Source organism: Sceloporus occidentalis, unplaced genomic scaffold, assembly GCF_023333645.1.
Source record: "Sceloporus occidentalis isolate IW3139 unplaced genomic scaffold, rSceOcc1.0.p SCAF_113, whole genome shotgun sequence".
Classification (NCBI taxonomy): domain Eukaryota; kingdom Metazoa; phylum Chordata; class Lepidosauria; order Squamata; family Phrynosomatidae; genus Sceloporus; species Sceloporus occidentalis.
This window is the reverse complement of record NW_028317093.1, coordinates 459,576-476,920: the sequence shown is the minus strand read 5'-3', so window position 1 is coordinate 476,920 and position 17,345 is coordinate 459,576. Positions and strand designations below refer to the sequence as shown.

The 17,345-nt window shown below is 40.4% G+C and overlaps 1 protein-coding gene across 1 annotated transcript; it reads left to right on the top strand.

The window, feature by feature from the left end:
- The first annotated feature begins 7,485 nt into the window (after positions 1-7,485).
- Positions 7,486-16,803, top strand: LOC149282513 (serum paraoxonase/arylesterase 2-like). Its single transcript, XM_089498118.1, has 9 exons — positions 7,486-7,559; positions 8,405-8,475; positions 9,200-9,255; positions 10,970-11,138; positions 12,956-13,082; positions 14,235-14,435; positions 15,146-15,227; positions 15,545-15,673; positions 16,642-16,803. Exons 1-9 carry the CDS (start codon positions 7,486-7,488, stop codon positions 16,801-16,803), a joined length of 1,071 nt encoding a protein of 356 aa, XP_089354244.1.
- Positions 16,804-17,345: the final 542 nt, after the last annotated feature.

Here is a 17,345-nt window from a genome sequence, read left to right as displayed (position 1 = left end):
GTTTATATGGAAAATCAATGAAATGAATATAATGGAAAAGAAATATCTAAAATATCTTAGGGAGAAAGAGAGATATAGTGCAATGAAGGTAAATGTGACAATGCCTACTTCACATTGAAACATAGGCCCAGAGAAAGTATTATGTGTAATAATAAATGTATTTATAGTGTCTCACATATGGATATATATTGGCATATATTAGAACTGAATCACCAAAAATAATGTTGCGATTTAAATGTTACAGTTAAAATTAAATGCTGTAATAGTCTAAATAAAGGATATTATATTTAAATCGGTGTTGAGCCCTCCTTTTTGTTAGGTCCTAAGTTTAAAAATCCATTCAGTTTCTTTTTTGGAGATATTCTCTACATAATTGCCCCCCTCCAATTTGGTGGCACTACATCTATCCCTACAATATTAAAGGTTTCCATGGAGAATTTTGTACATGAATTGCAGTGTCTTGGTACACCGTGCTTCACATTTTTATTTCTAATATTTCCTAAGTGTTCCCAGGTATTGCAGTTAATACTTTTTTATTTCATATGTTGTTCCTGTTTGTGTGCAAGTGAAACTAGTGGTTTTTTTTTGGTAAGTTGACACACAACTTACACGGTCCACATGTGTGAAAATCTTTTGGTTTTTTGCTAAGGAGGGAATTAGCCCCAACCGATTTTTTATTTCTGGGAGTACACTAAGTGAAAAATTATGTTTCAATGTGTTGTTTTTTTTATATATATACTTTGTGGATTTACTGGTAAAGAAGAGCCTAAAATTGCCGTATTTGCCTGATTATAAGACGACCCCCCCCGAATCTGATTATTAATTTAGGAAAAAAAGAAAAGGCCTGAATATAAGATGGCCCTATAGGAAAAAAGTTTTACCAGTAAATGTTAATTCATGTAAACTATTTTTTTTTCAATAAAAGCTATGATTGAGAAAAATATTTTGTTTTTATTTCCTTTTATTTTCCAACCTTCCCCCCGTTATGCACATCTGCCCCCAGGCTTGCCACTGGATGACGCAGAGGCCTTGCTTCTCTCTGAACTGAAGAAGGTGAGCTGTATGGAATAAGATTTTTGAGGGATCCGAATGTACCCGTAGACGAGGTACCACTCGCTGCAGATTAAGTGGTGTAGCGACTTTGATCCTTTCTACTGAAAAGAAGAGTGCTGAGTTAAACGGAAGTCCTGGTTGTTTATTTGATTATGGAACTAGTAGATGCCCCCTTGTGTATCACCCCCAGCCTACCCCTTCCTTTAGTATTGATTTATGTAATGGCCTCAGCTGCCCCCCCCCCATGTATTGATGCCGCCAGCACAGATAAGATGCTGCCATGCAGTATGGGATATGCATATCTGACTAGTTGGTTCCTTCCTTCTCCATACTGCAGGACAGCACGTTATCTGGGCTGGTCAGCAATATGTAAAAGTTATATCTGTCCTGGAAAAAAAAGGCTGATGTGGTTGTTATAGGCTTATGATAAAATATTTGCTTTTTAATTTCTTCATGATTAATGTAAGGGCTTATGATAAGATTAATGCAATATATAATTATCTATTAAGATTTAGTGTACTCACACTTTCATTTATAATATTGTAAGTATACTAGTAGATATCAGGCAGTCATAACGTACGATGGTCAACTGTCTCCGTTTCAGCTTTGTGCTTTGTTTTTGTAAAACTTACATATTATGTGTCATGATCTTATAGGTGGGTTTCGTGGTAAAATTTGCTAAATCCTGAGAAATAAGACGTTGAAAATGGGAATAAAGGTATGGACCACAATATAATAGTAGGACTGTTAATGTCTCCCTCAGTATATAGTTATAGGCGTAATGCTGTACCACCATCAGTGTCTGGCTCAGTATATAGTTATAAGAGTTATGCTGTACCACCAATAATTAGATTGCAAGCTTGCAAGAGCAGAGCCCTCTTCTCCTTTTTTGTCTGTTTGTTATGTTATTATGTATTAAAAGACCTCCCTCTCCCTGCAAAGTGAAAGGAGCAGTGCTGTTGAGGAGACCCTACTTTACACACAGCAAAAGAATGATGGGAACATCTGATTGTTCCTACAGGAGCAACAAAACTGGCTTATCTTGTTCTAGACTGGGCCAGCCTCCACATAACAATCCAGCTGTCCTTGAAATAGAATTGGGGTGATAACTACCCAGGTGTTAGCAGGAATTTAGTTGTTACTAATAAGTGTTAGAAAATGAACACATAATATATAATTATAACTAGACTTGGGCACCAGGGGGCTCTTCGTGTTCGTCTTCGTGCTCGTCTTCGGGGGGGAAAAAATCTTCGTATTCCGCGAATATTCGCCCATTCCCGTCTTCTCTTCGGGCGAATATTCGTGGACATTCTTCGTGTTCGGTTTTTCTTCGTTTCCCCGGTTAAGTTTAAATGTACGTATGAGCAACTCTATTGGTCGTCAGCAGGGGGCTTGTCTGCCATTGGTTGATAGCAGACGAGCCCCCTGCTGGCAACCAATAGGGTCGCTCGTACAGACTGTTAAATCCTGGTGCCGTAACTTACCCGGCTCGTACAGACTTTTAAAACCCCAATGCTGCAACTTACCCGGCACATCCCACTGGTCTCCCTCCCTGTTCAATTAGTTAAATGTCCATACGAGCGACTTTATTGGTCGCTCGTACGGACATTTAACCCAGCACAGACTAACTAATTGAACAGGGAGAGAGACCAGTGGGATGTGCCAGGTAAGTTGCAGCATTGAGGTTTTAAAACCCCAATGCTGCAACTTACCCTGCTGATGCCACTGGTCTTCCTCCCTGTTCAATTAGTTAAAGACCAGTGGCATCTGCAGGGTAAGTTGCAGCATTGAGGTTTTAAAACCCCAATGCTTCAACTTACCCTGCTGATGCCACTGGTCTCCCTCCCTGTTCAATTAGTTAAAGACCAGTGGCATCTGCAGGGTAAGTTGCAGCATTGAGGTTTTAAAACCCCAATGCTGCAACTTACCCGGCACATCCCACTGGTCTCCCTCCCTGTTCAATTAGTTAAATGTCCATACGAGCAACCAATAAAGTCGCTCGTACGGACATTTAACTAATTGAACAGGGAGGCAGACCAGTGGGATGAGCCTATTGGTCACCTGCAGGGTCTTCCTCTGGCATCAACCAATTGGTTGATGCCAGAGGAGGTCCCTGTAGGCGATCAATAGGCTCATTCGCACTGCCCTATAACCCGTGACGGCGAACCTGCGGATTTCCACTTCCGGGAACTGCCGCGATGCCGCAAAGACAAGGTAAGTTAGAAGGGGGGGGGGAGAATGGTAGACGAAGACGATCACGAAGATCTTTGTGGTGTGTGTCTTCGTCTTCGCCTACGTTTTACCGCCGCTGTCTTCTCTTCGGCGTGTCTTCGGAACGAACACGAAAACGCACTCTTCGTGTTCGTTTTCATGTTCACCCGAAGACGAATGCACAAGTCGAATTATAACCAGGGCTGTTTTATAATAGGTCACCAGATTTTGGCTGCCATTCAGCTTGATCACAGTGCAATCTGATGCACTCTGAGCAACCTGCTTAGTGTACAGGAAATTAACTAAAGAACCAAAGTCACTAAAAAGAAACATTTCTTAAACACATCATACAACACATTACCTCTCACATCTATATAAACTTGTTGGACATCCAATTTCAAGACCATGGGAATTAATATGAAGTTGCCCCCCAACCTTATTGCGGCAGTAACATCCTCCACTGTCCCACACGATTTTGGAGTGTATATTTAGGAATTCGTGGTTATTCAGCCAAAAGAGAATTTGTGAGGTCAGGCACTGATGTCGGATGAGAAGGCCTGTCTCACAATCGACGATTCAATTAATCCCAAAAGCGTTTAAAGGGGTTAAGGTCAGGGCTCTGTGTAGGCTACTCGCGTTCCTGCTCAACCAAAGCCAGACGGCCCCACGAGTACTACTTTTATCCTTCTATTTATTTTGTTTACTTGATTATTCAGCACTCTGGATATCTGTAGTGGAGGCCAGTGGGGGGGAGCGTGGAGAGATAGAAGTCCTGGGCAGATAAAGGAGGAAGGGTTAATTTGAAGAAAAAAAAATACCCAACACCCGGTAACATACACACTGGCACACATTTTAAACACTCTCAAACTAAAAAAAATGCACACTGGCGTAACTAGAGCAGTCGCAGCTGCGATGGGGCCCGTGCCTCTAGGGGGCCCGGTGTGACCCTTTGTTCGTCTCTCCTCGTATGGATTTAAGATAGTTTCGAAACGGCCCTTCCTATCTGGACCGCATGGTTCCAGGTCAGAAGGGCCCTTTCTAAACTATTTTGAAACCACACAGTGAAAATGAAGCGTATTGAGGTCACATGAGCAGCCAGAGGGAAAGCTGCAGGTGCGATGAGAGGTAAGCGGGGGCGGGAATATTTGTTTGTATGTATGTATGTATGATTGTTAGCATGGATGTCTAATTGTGTGTGTGAGCACAGATGTCTAATTGTGTGTTAGCATGCATGTGTAATTTGTGTATGAATGTATATGTTAGTAAGTATGTTGTGTATGTTGGAAGGGGGGCAAGGGGCAAAGAAGGCACAAACAAGTTGTTTGGGGCAATGTTGGCACATACCAGCTTTTGGGGGTAGCCTGGGACAATTTTCGCACCAGGGCCCTGTGGTTTCTAGTTACGCCCCTGCACATACATACACACTCATGCTACAAACATGCATACACTAACATACACACATGTTAACACACACACACAGTTACACACATACACTCATGCTAACACACTGTATGGAACCAGGAACCAGACAGAAACAAAAGGTAGAATATAATAACACCTTTAATAAGACAAATGCAAAGTACAGAATCATAGTCCAAAATGTAATCAAAAGACAAGCCAGGTTTGGTAGCCAGGACGGGTAGTTAGACGAGCCGGGTTCAGGGATACGAAGATCAGCGAAGTCAGTATGCAATAGCCATGGATCGGGAGCCAGGAGAGAAGTCAGATGAAGCCAGGTCATACACAGGAACACAGGATACAAAATAATGCACTTGGAAGCTGGAACAGACACAATGGCAAAGAGAAAATGGGACTGGCTGCTTAAGTAGCCAGAAAGGAATTGCCTGATAGCAGCCAGGTGGGTAACTATGGTAACTGTAAGGCAGTTCTTTAGACAGCTGAGTCAGTCTGACACAGGGAATGCAAGACTGACCATTAGCAATCAGCTGAGTCAGCCTGACACAGGGAGGAAAGGCTTCTCATTTGAAATCAGGAGAGAACTGTGACAGTACCCCCCTCTCAACGGCTCCCCCTCCCCGCGGGGGGTCCAGGCTTCAGGGGAAAGCAGGCATGGAATTAACAAAGGAGGCAGGGGGCATGGATACCGGAAGCTGGTACCAGGAGCATTCCTCTGGACCGTAACCCTTCCAGTGGACCAGATATTGTGCCCTCTGACTTTACGAGAGTCACCGATGGAGCGAACTTCATGGTTGTCAACCAGAACCGGCCAAGGGCGTGGGACAGAGGTGGTAAAACGGTTGCATGTCAATGGCTTGAGAAGGGACATGTGGAACACATTATGTATCTGCATGCTGGAAGGAAGATCTAACACATATGTGACCAGGTTGACCCTGCGGATGATACGGAACAGACAGATGTATTAGGGGGGCTAGCTTTTGTGATGGTCCTTGCAGCCAAAGGTTATGAGAAGACAACCAAACCCTCTCCCCGACCTGGTAGGAGGGTGCGGGCAGGCCTCTGCCATCGGCCAGGAGCTTGTATCTGCCCTGAGTATTGCAGGACATTCTAGACCTGTACCCATGTGGAGATGTTCCTCCAATGCCAGAATCCCTTGTGCCAATACGGGCAACATGGAGGGTTGAAACCCATAGTTCGCTAGGAAAGGGGGAAACTGGGAGGAGCCGTTGATGGTATTACTGTGCACACAGTAACAGGTCCAACCAGTCTTTCTGGTGGCCCACAAGCTTGTGGGGACTAATATTAACCCCTGCAATGCTGCGATGGGGTAATACACAATCGCAGCATTGAAGGGGTTAATTGAGCAAGAGGGGGGTAGGGGTTAATTAAGCAAGGGAGGGGGTGGGGGCTGGTCTCCACACTCATGTGGAGACCAAAGAACCCAGTCTCCCTGTCCCTGAAGCTGCCTCTGGCCTCTGGGACACAATCTCCCATAGACTGGAGATTGCAGGAGAGGAGTCTCTTTGATCAGTCCTAACGGGAATTAAGCCCTTCAATGCCGCGATCGCGGCATTGAAGGGGTTAACGCTGCACTGACGCTCTCATGGAGCGATCAGGCAGCAGGGGGGTATTGTGTCAGGTCCCCACACTTGTGTAGGGACCCAATCAACACACCACCCCCTTCCCTGAAGCTGCCTGCAATCTTTTCTGCAATCGCGGTTTCAGCCTACAGAATCACTCCGTGGGAGTGATCGTAGGCTTGGGGGCGGGCTTAGAAAGGCTGTGCTGGTCTGCCCAGACTCCTGGGCAGACAGCAGCAGCAGCGCCCCACGATCACCACGATTGTGGCGATGTGGGGGCGGTTTTTGGGGATGACGTACCACGTACGTCCCGGACCTGAAGGGGTTAAAAAACTAGTACAAACAATGTTAAGCACTATTAGTACCAAATACTAGTAAACAGCTTGTTTCAGAGCACTTGATGAGTAAAAAAACAACTACAATCCTCAAAACCTTTTTATCTTATTTTGTTTACATGGAAACTACAAAATAAAGTACGTGCAAAAAAAGACACCAGCCTATTAAATTCAACATCGCTATTAATCCAGAAGAAGGAAAAAAAAACCAAACAAACAATTTCCAATTGTCCTTCAAAAAAGGGTAATAAATCCTTCTAGACGCCAAAGGGCAATCTAATGTTTCACGGAATCAATAAGCTATAACTTATCCAGTCCTTATAGCCAATGATATTTCTATAAAAAAAATTTGAGCCCATATTAAAAAGCATCTATCGAATAGCACAATGTCTGTGGCTAGTGAATTCCACATCTTTATTGTAAAGATTGACTGCTTTAAGTGAAAATTTCTCATGAATGAATGTCGTGTTTTTTGTACAGTCATATTAATCAATAGATCATTAGAGGTCAGCTGTTATTAACCCTGTATGTATTTGTATAATGAAATCATATCCCTCTAAGACGCCTTTTTTTTTGCTAAGTAAACAATTTCAACATATTATTAACAAAGGAGTTCCATTCCTTTTATTAACTTAGTAGCTCCCTTTTCATAAATGACAATGTCTTATTGGCCCTTGCTGCTCCTATCTGATGTTTAACACTGTTTATTATCTACATTTATCCCCAAGTCATTCTCGTTCAATGGCTACAAATTGTATACTGTGTACAAAGGGCAAGATAAAGGCTTTATCTAGTTCTGCGCAGAGTAACCAGTTCCCCATAAATTGTCACCGCTGACTTTGCAGCAAAGACTGGAGCAGCCAGGAAAGCATCCTTACACTACAAACATGGGAACACTGCTCAAAATTACCCTAGTTGGGATTATTTTAGCCTTTGTAGCAGAAAGGATAGTGAATCTGGGGTAAGTGACTCTTTAAATGCAAAGCCTGATTATTGTGTGACACTTTAAATACTTTTTAGACTCTACTAGTGTTTATATACAACAATGTTCTTCTGTGATGGTGCTTTTATCTACCCTGCACATTTATTGCTCCTGATCAGGGAGGAGAGGGTTCTGTAACATGTAGTGTAATACTATGTACATTGCATGTGAAGACATGGTCAATGTATGATCTAAGATTAGTCAGACTTATCACTTTTGATGTGTGGGTCTGGTGGCATGCTGCGGTTATAAAATTAATTGGTTAATGAAATACAATAGGTGTAAGAGAGTTAATTCTTTAAGATACATAGATGTTTATTTATATGGAAGAAAAGGGATATGGACTTGCTAGAGAAACCTTGCAAGAGATGAGTTTTGCGGGTGGACGATAGACGAGAGAGTAGGGGATTCCTAAAATGAAACCAGAGTAGTCCTTGCATAATTCGGTCATTGACATGTTTTTCAAGAAATACCACTGATTTAACGGTGATATACAAAGGGCAGGGAAAGCTCACCGGGCTCTGTGTTTTCATGCTTTAGTGAATAAACCCATTTTTTTGTTTACTTTGTAGTGCAGAGAGTTTTGAATCCATCTAATTTTAGGTCATCCTTGGACATGAACTATACAGAAAGGAATAAACACTGAATGAAGTCTGTTTTGTTTTAAACATACAACCAATAATTTAAAGATTCTAATATTTTTTAATTATTTCTATTTAAGTTATTCAGCAAATGAGGATAGTTTGTATGCTTACTTCTTACACTTTGAACAATATGTATATAATTAGAAATATCAGTTAAAATATTTTTATTTGTATTGACAGCCATCGACTGAACCTTACTCGAGAGGTGTTACCCAAAGACCTTCCCAATTGCAAGCTGTTGAAAGGAATTGGTATGTGCCTGAAAGTTTATTGCAATTATAAAATAATAATAACTTATCCCTGGTTAAGTCTGCCTGGATGCTCGACATTGAATGTGTTTTTGTGGGAATGCACAATACATGTTAAAATTTTTGGTAAGAGCACCCAGTGCTATCCAGGACCCTTCATGCAATTACCATATTTAAAACGTTTGTCTTTTAATCAAGGTCGTTTTATTTTCAGACCTCAGATCTGTGGCACTGCCGCACAGCCAACTAAGCCTAGGTGCTTGTCACTCATACTCTTCTATCATGCTCTCTCACATTCTCTCATGCTCTGATTCACACTGTCTCACAATGTCTTCCTACTTTCTCCTCCAACCGCTTCTGCGTCCCTATGTCCTATGTTGCAGCAGCTCCGCTTCTTTTCTTGCCTCGTTTTGTTCTTTTTTCCCTTTTCTTTGTCCACTTGTGTAATTTTTCTTCGTCTGCTTCTTTGTGAACCTGATCTCCCGGAGCACTTCTGCAAAAAAGCGGAGACTCTGGGCACACCCTCTCCCCTAATAGGGAAATGTGAGAGAGGATGTCCCTGTGGCTCCGCCCTGTTACAAAACTACTCAGAGAGGCCAGAATAATTCAACCAGATTTAATGAGAAACTAAGGTGCAGAAATTCTATGCCCTTTTAAAGTTCTTTGCCGAGGCTTTATCTGTTTTATAATGTTGGTTCTTTTAAAGTTATATGAAAACTCTTTACAGAGGCCGGATCAGAAGACATTGACGTTCTCCCCAACGGAGTTGCATTTATTAGCTCTGTAAGTATTATGTTCTCAATTAAAATGCCTAATAAATAATAAATAGATACATCTGCAAAAACAAAAAACTGTGCCCCCCCAAATCCCCGTGAGGGTGTTTACCAAGTTCAGCAGTCAGTTGAGGTAAGGGTTCATCATAACAGACACATCCCCTTGGATGCTAACACAAAAACTTTAACATTATTTTCAAAAGAACTAAATAAGTTAATTACCAAATGTAAAACAGGGGCCCATGTCTGTCCACGCCTTCTTTACCCCATGCCACTGGGTAGCTGTTGGGGAATAAGAGTAAGGAAGAGATGGCATCTTTATACCTAAGGGGCTTTTGGTTACTTTTAAAGACCCATCATACTGTCGTGAGCTCTGTGTCTACCTTTATTTACCTACAAATCTCACCTCTTCACTAACTTATAGGCTAATACATTTGCGAGTTGTTTGCGTTAAGAAATATAGAATTTGGCATTAGATAAGACCCGTTTGGCCCATTTAGTCTGTCCTATTGCTTATCCAGTGCCCTGAATTAGCCTCTACCTCTGACAGGAGACTATCCCACTTGGTAAAGTAAAACCTCCTTACACCTCTAAGCATCTGACACTCCTGTTTTAGACTATGGCCTTTTGTCCTAAAAAAATTCTCCTCTGAAGAAACTTCCCTCCTGTTAAGTTAAGTGTCTCTCCTTTCCTCCATGCTGTACATATTGACATCCCCTTTTCTTGTCTGATATTTTTACCCTGCAAATCATTCAACATTTTAGTAGCCTGCCTCTGAACTCTCTCCAATATGTCAATACCCTTGTGGAAATGGGATTTATTTAACTTCATCACCTTCATCTTCCTGCTATTAATGCCTCCAGCTATACAACCCAGAACCCTGCTTGCTTTTTCTAATGCTTTATTACATTGCCTTTCTATTTTTAGGTCATCAAAAATAATTACTCCCAAGTCCCTCTTTTCTGTTGTCCCAGACATAACAGTGTTCCCAATAGGCGTGCACACGCAAACTGGCATTAGTAAATATGTGAGTGGGACGTTAATTCAACTTGTGCAAGTTTTGGTTGCAAACTTTCAAGCTCACACATACACTATTTAGAGAGCAGACCAGACCAGAATTCAGTTTCTAACATTTCCAATGAAGTTAGCGTTAGTGTTTTAGCAGTTAGCAATATCCACATCAAATATGTTCCATACGTAAAGTGCCAAAAAGAACCACCAAAAAAAAAAAACATACTGAATGTAAGCGCGAAGATTGGGTTGTTTCGATTTTGTCATCTTTAAAAAATAAATTCACTTTTGACTGGTGATACGTTTTAGTACATAAAATGACAAATTACAATTACAAATCTGTTTTAAGTAAACTGACACAAACGTAACTCATCCATTGAACTTGTTCACTATTCCTCCAGACTGTAAATTTAAAGTTCTGTAATTTGTTAGAGTTTATTTAATCTAGATAAACAGAGATCAACAGAATTTGAAACATAAATGGATTCACCTTGAAGCCTAAAATGCTACTTGGTAGGTTTTGGGAAATTAATATGGTAAGTCAGTTTGCATGGTTGAATGGCTGGCTGATTTATCTCAACCGGTTAGACAAGCCCTGAACATATTTTGCAAGAAAATGCTATCAAGATTTGCATTATTATTTATACTGTCTCCACCCTATGTATATAACAAAGTTACATCCATATTTTTTAAGCTAATTTTGTTTTTAATAGGGTCTGAAATTTCTTAGTTTGATGAGCTTTGCTCCTGAAAAACCTGGAGAAATATTTCTGTTGGACCTGAATGAAGAAAATGTACAACCAAGTTCATTGCGATTCAGTACAGGGTTTGATATTTCCTCATTTAATCCTCATGGTATCAGCACTTATATCGACAAGAAAGGTAGGTCACTCTTTTTTTCTAATCAGTATTTGAGTTTGGACAGACCAGGGAGATTAGTCTTGATATCATAACCACTGACATGAATGTTAGATCTAATGTTGTAAGTGTTGCTACACAAATGGTTGCTGTGTGGGCTGTATGTATCCATAACCTCTTAGCAGAAAAAGAATACTATGCATACTCATGCAACCTTATGTGAAAGTACACGGAATATTACTTGGGAGCCATGAATTTAGACGACACAACTGGTAGATCTCTAGACCACATTGGGTCTGCAGACATTTGCAGACTTTGGATTGGAAAACATTAACCTAATTTTTTCACAGAATGCATTGCGTTTGGATAATTTAAGTCTAACATACAAAACATTGGTTTTCTTATGTTTTACAAATCAACACAGCTGTAATTCAAAACAACCATGAATAATAGGAGGGTTGCACTGTTGAATTAAACATGCTTGTGTATTAATATCAATTTAAAGAAATACTTAAATTTTTAAACCGTGTTATACTATGATATCCTGTTTTATACTGGGTGGAAGTCGCAAGGGAGTTTGATTACTTACAGCATTAAGTATTTCGTCAAATTGATATTACTACACAAGGGTGTGTTATATTAATTAAACAACAAAACACTCCTATTATTCAGTAGAATTAAACATTGAGAGCACTTGAGAGGGATTCAAAGGAGGTTGCAGGACTATAATATTAACCATTGAAGTGACTGTGTTCAGTTTTTTGCATTTTCCAAGAAAATCATCTCACATTACCTGTACGTTATGCAGTACAAGCTAAGCTCTTCTTGAAGAGAAGGTCACTGGGTATCTTTCATGTGTTGTACTTGCAATAGTAACCTAATCCTGAAAAGAAGTTCTGCGCCTGTACTTCAACGAAAAGAAGGAAATGGTTTACCAGATGCCACTGCTACTTCCATTGATTTCAATGGGTGCTTAGTTTCCATTGACCATAATGTCAGCACAACTGAGCATGTGCAAGAACTGTACTAAAGAATGCTCCCTGCTTTCAATAGAGGCAGTTGGGGAGGAGTTAAATGATCCACATTTTCCAACTCTTGTAACTAAAGAATGCCTGCACTGATTTGCATGCAGTAAAGATGCACTCAATGAGAAGTTGCCTGCAAAATGCATCTAACATGAAAATATGGTTGAAGTACTCCTTTACTAGGAATATAGATTAACAATGGAGACATTTTTGTTTATACAAGACACTTGATAGTGTTAATGGCTACATAGAAGCTGATCCTTGTATTGTCTTTTTAATGTTCTCAGAACTGTTAGCATTTGCCAGATGTCCTAAAAGTATCAATACTGACCAGGACATCTGGCCGCATTGACACGGTTCCCTTGTTGAGACTGTTATGCCTAAAGAGCACTTTAGACAACCGTTTATATTGTGTTTATATCATCTGAAAATGAATGCACCAAAAAATGAAACAAAACATTTGTCCAAATAATTTTGGTCCATGTGCATAGGTCTAAAACAGAGCCAGCTCAGAAGCTCACAGGCGTTTTCCCTTCCATAATGTCTAGTGATAACAGGGAAGCCAAATTCAAAGCTTTCCTACAAATTCCCAGTTTTAGTGGGAAGGACTTCAGTCCTTTTAAATGTCAGAATGTAAGTAGACTGAAAAAAAACTCTAAGGCTAACATAGAGTACCTGCAAATGGACATTTTGTCGATTCATGAAACTTTTGTGTGATACAGCGGCACAAAGCATACAGCTTTCTAATTGTATGTGTCATTGTGAAACCGTTGAATTTTCTATGTTGTGATTTTGTTCTGTGTTATGTCTCATTAGATGACACAGTCTACCTCTTCGTGGTCAATCACCCAAATTCTAAATCTACCGTTGAGATTTTTAAATTTGATGAGGAGGAAAATGTTCTTATACACCTGAAAACAATAAAACATGAGCTGCTACAAAGGTAATAACAATCATATGCAGTGATAGCCTACATGTGGAAACATTTGGTGCCATTTTACTGCAATCAAACATTTGTGATAACTGGCAATAAGTCTTTTATATCGCTGTGGAGGAATTTTTGCCACTGTTCTTTATTCCGCCACACTTGAAGATTTTTAAGCATGAACTGCCTGGCTAAGGTCAGGCCACACCATCTCAATTGGATTCAAGTCCGAACATTATCTAGGTCACTCCAAAACCTTAATGTTGTTTCTTTTGAGCCATTCAGATGTGGACTTGCGTGTGTGCTTCCGATTATTGTTCTTCTGCATAATCCAACAGTGCTTTAGCTTTGGGTCACATACTGATGGCCCATCATGGTTCCATCAATTTTGGCAAGTCGCCTAAGAGCTGAAACAGCAAAGCAGCCCTCGAACATCACACTACCACAGTGTTAGCTTTATATCAGATGTGAGATGAGCTTTTGTGTTCTTTTTGGTCAGCAGTGGTGTTCACCTTGCAAGTGAGGCCTGCAGTTCTTTACACGTTAGTCTGGATTCTTTTGTGACCTCCTGGATGAAGCTTGTAACACTTTCCAGACTGATGTCAATCACTTTGCTTCTCATCTGTTCTTGAATTTCTTTAGATCATGGAATCATGTGCTGCTTTTTGAGACCTTTTAGTCTACTTCACTTTGCAAGACAGGTTCTATTTAATTGATGTTAAGATTCAACAGGGCTGGCAGTAATCATGCCTGGGAGTCTAGTGAAATTGAATCCTAATTTGTTTATATGATTGCTTTAGTAACTAAGAGGGCAATTACTTTTTCACATAGGGCCAGGTAGGGTTGGGCAGCTTTTTTCCTTAATATTAACTTAAGTTGATGATCTGAAACAAAAGTGTGACAAATATGCAAAGACAGAAGAAATTAGGAAGGGGCAATACTTTTTCATAGCACCGCATTACCTGTTCAATCCGTTCTGAAAAATCCAGTTGCTTTATTTAAAAAGAAGCAAAATGCTTTCTGCTGAGACATGGGGGGTAGTTTGTAAGTTTTCTTGCCCTGATAACTCACTATGTCTACCCACATACAGTGGTTAATCAATCTGCCTTAAGAAATATTGCAGTCACATAATCCTGACCTTTAACCTGTTACATCTTTTCTTCCTTGCAGTGTTAATGACATTGTAGCCGTGGGACCCGAAAACTTTTATGCCACCAACGATCAATACTTCAGCACTTTCACCATGAGAATAGTGGAATGGTTTCTGGGATTATCTTGGTCAAATGTGGTTTACTACAGCCCGAGTGAAGTAAAAGAAGTAGCTTCTGGATTGTATATGGCAAATGGAATTACCATGTCAACCGATAACAAGTAATGTATATTCCTTTAAACACTTGGGTGCCAGAAACCTTTGACAAGATATTGGCAAAATGAGTATATGATGAAAATGCTGGTAATGTCACAAACAGTGGGTAAGTGGGAGCATCTAAAATGCCGAGGGGTATTAGTCAATGTGGAATATTTAATAAATCAAGGATCAGATGCACTTTCTTGTACCCATAGAAAGTACATAGAGGGGACCTTCAGGGCCACCCTTAGGCAGGGGCAAGTAGGACCTGCCCTGGGCTTCACGCACCTGCTTAGGCGCTTCTCCTGCACTCTTGTGGACTCTGCATAGCTAAGTGATGTGGAGCACTGACATATGACCATACCTGGGAACTTCTGAGCTCCGGCTTCCCATGTGGGACGCAGCCAGGACCGCCTCCATGATGTTGGTGGGTGTTCTTACTGATGTCAGTGGGTGTTCCCACTGACCTCGTGAGAAACACCCCCATTTAAAGGGGAAATGGGTGGGAAACACCCGCTACAGCAGCCTGGAGGATTCAGGTGTTGACCCGGAGAACCAGAAAACCGGTGCTTCACCCGGAGATCTCTGGTTCAAACTCGGAGAGTTCCCAGGGATGCATATGACATCGTATTTTTTGTTTTTAACTTTACTTCTAACTCCTCTGGGAATTCTCACTGTGTAGATCATCCCTTGTTGCTAGACATCTGATTATGCCATTTATGTTTTCCTAAAGGTATATTTACGTAGCCGATTGTCTTGGTCATGCGATTAATGTCTTTGAAAAACAGACAAACTGGTTGCTCTCCCCAGTGAAGGTGAGCAGCTTATATTACTGCTGAATTTTAATTGTTCTTGATAATCCATTGTTAATTATGATGGTATTATGATTGAGGTATTATGAGTTTATTAGAGAGAGCTAAACATGAACATCCATCATCCAGGTGTCTTGAGTTGTTGCCAGGGGGGTAAAGGAAAAGGCACTGAATGTTGCCTCAAAATGGTTTACTTAGATATCAGGAGACCTATTAAACAATATACAAAATATTAACTTTAAATAAATACTAAATAACTATCACTTGTTTCAGAGGAGATGATGATTTTTTATTTAACACGCACTCTTTTTTTACTTTAGGTTTTGCAGTTAGATACACTTGTGGACAATCTGTTTTTTGACCCAAACACAGGAGACATTTGGACAGGAGCACATCCAAATGGAAAGAAACTATTCTTGTACAGTTCTGAAGATCCCCCTGGATCAGAGGTTAGTGTTTACGTTTCCTCTATAGAAAAACCAAAATATATAGTATGCCACAATCTCGTTGATTCTGTAGTTTCTGTTGCCTGCTTCTATATTTCAATACACCAAAAAATGGTGTCTGAAATTCACATACTGTTTTAATACTAGATTAATAATTGGGCCTAGCTACATTGGTCCAAAAAGATGTAGCATTAAATTCAAAGTGAAATTCTTTAATGGGCCAACATACAAAACATCCCATAAGCTTTTGGGATCTTATAGGTCTATGGAATCAATGATCTACCTCATTCTCACATTCACACACTGAAGGTATTCAGTTTAGCATTTTGTTTAAGGTGTTGTTTGAGGAGTGTCTCATTGAAGCAGGAGTTTGCAAGTGAGTTGGCATTTCAAACCCAAAGCTTTCACTGCAGGAAGAGATTTCTTTGGCCTCACATAATACATAGTTAAATAAGTCAGTGTTCTTGAATGTCAGCTTGAATTTGCAATGTGTACGAAAGGTCACAAGAATTTGTAAGAAGTTGGCTTCAATAAATGTACACCAAACAGTTAAAAAGGAAGTCTGGTGTTTTATAGACAATGAAGATTAACCCTAGATAATCTGGTTTAAGAGATAAATGCTACTAATAGAAATTAGATGGGGAACTCACATGGTTATTTTGGTGGAAACAGACCATAGGAAAATGTATACTTTAGGGTGGTAATTAGAATGTAATGCTTTGGAGATTGGGTATACCTAGGTTTGCTTCACTGATCCTTCTCTGTATGCTTTTCCTGTAACTGCTTCCTGTCTTCGGTCATGTAGCACTGATTGGAACCTGCGCATGCACTGGGAACATGCTGGGAGGGACTGTTATGGTAGCTTTGTTATGAACACTATTGACTCTTTAACAGCAAGTGGTACTTTTAACTTTTAAAGAACTATCACTCAGCAAAATTTATATTTACAGTGTTTTATTTTTTTATTTTAGGTTGTCCGTGTGCAGAACATACATTCCGACCATCCTGTAGTGACTCAAGTCTACATTGACAGTGGTTCTTGGATCCAAGGCTCTTCTTGTGCTGCAGTCTATGACGGGAGGCTTTTTGTGGGCACGATATTTCACAAAGCATTGTACTGTAACCTGGAGTAATCACACAAATCATGTAAAACGCTTGAAAGTGCTCCAGACACAGGCAACACACGATGAGTCGCATAAATGTTTATCACTATAAACATTTTCACCTATTCACCAAAGCATAAACTGATAAAGAAGCACTTTGTATGCATCCCACAGTATTGTAAAATGAGTCACATAAGAATTCCCTAATCTCGTATTGTTCCACTTGTTCGTATTCAAATTTATAAAACTCTCAAGTTAAGTCGGCAAAATCATGACTTTATAGAGTCCATATAAAGTGTTAGTTTCCTCCCATGGAACTTTCCAGGGTAATCTACTTCTGGGGGAGTGGCTTAATGAAGGGGCAGGGCTGGTTATGGGTGGGGACTGGGAAGGAAGGGGATAGGGAGAGGGTGTGGTCAAATACAGCTCCCTGTCCAGAGAAAGAAGAAACTGAGCTGAGCATCTCTGATAATTAAGCACTAATAACCTTTGTTTAAACTTTGTGGGGTTTGTGCATAAGCCTGATTTTTTGGTAAGATGAAATGTTTCATCTCACTTCAATAATTATGGAG

Excerpts from the sequence above, each read along its gene's own strand:
- LOC149282513 (XM_089498118.1), top strand. The coding sequence starts at position 7,486 with ATGGGAACACTGCTCAAAATTACCCTAGTTGGGATTATTTTAGCCTTT. Across the intron at positions 11,139-12,955 it reads CACTTATATCGACAAGAAAG|ATGACACAGTCTACCTCTTC; the intron begins GTAGGTCACTCT and ends ATGTCTCATTAG. Across the intron at positions 13,083-14,234 it reads AAACATGAGCTGCTACAAAG|TGTTAATGACATTGTAGCCG; the intron begins GTAATAACAATC and ends TCTTCCTTGCAG.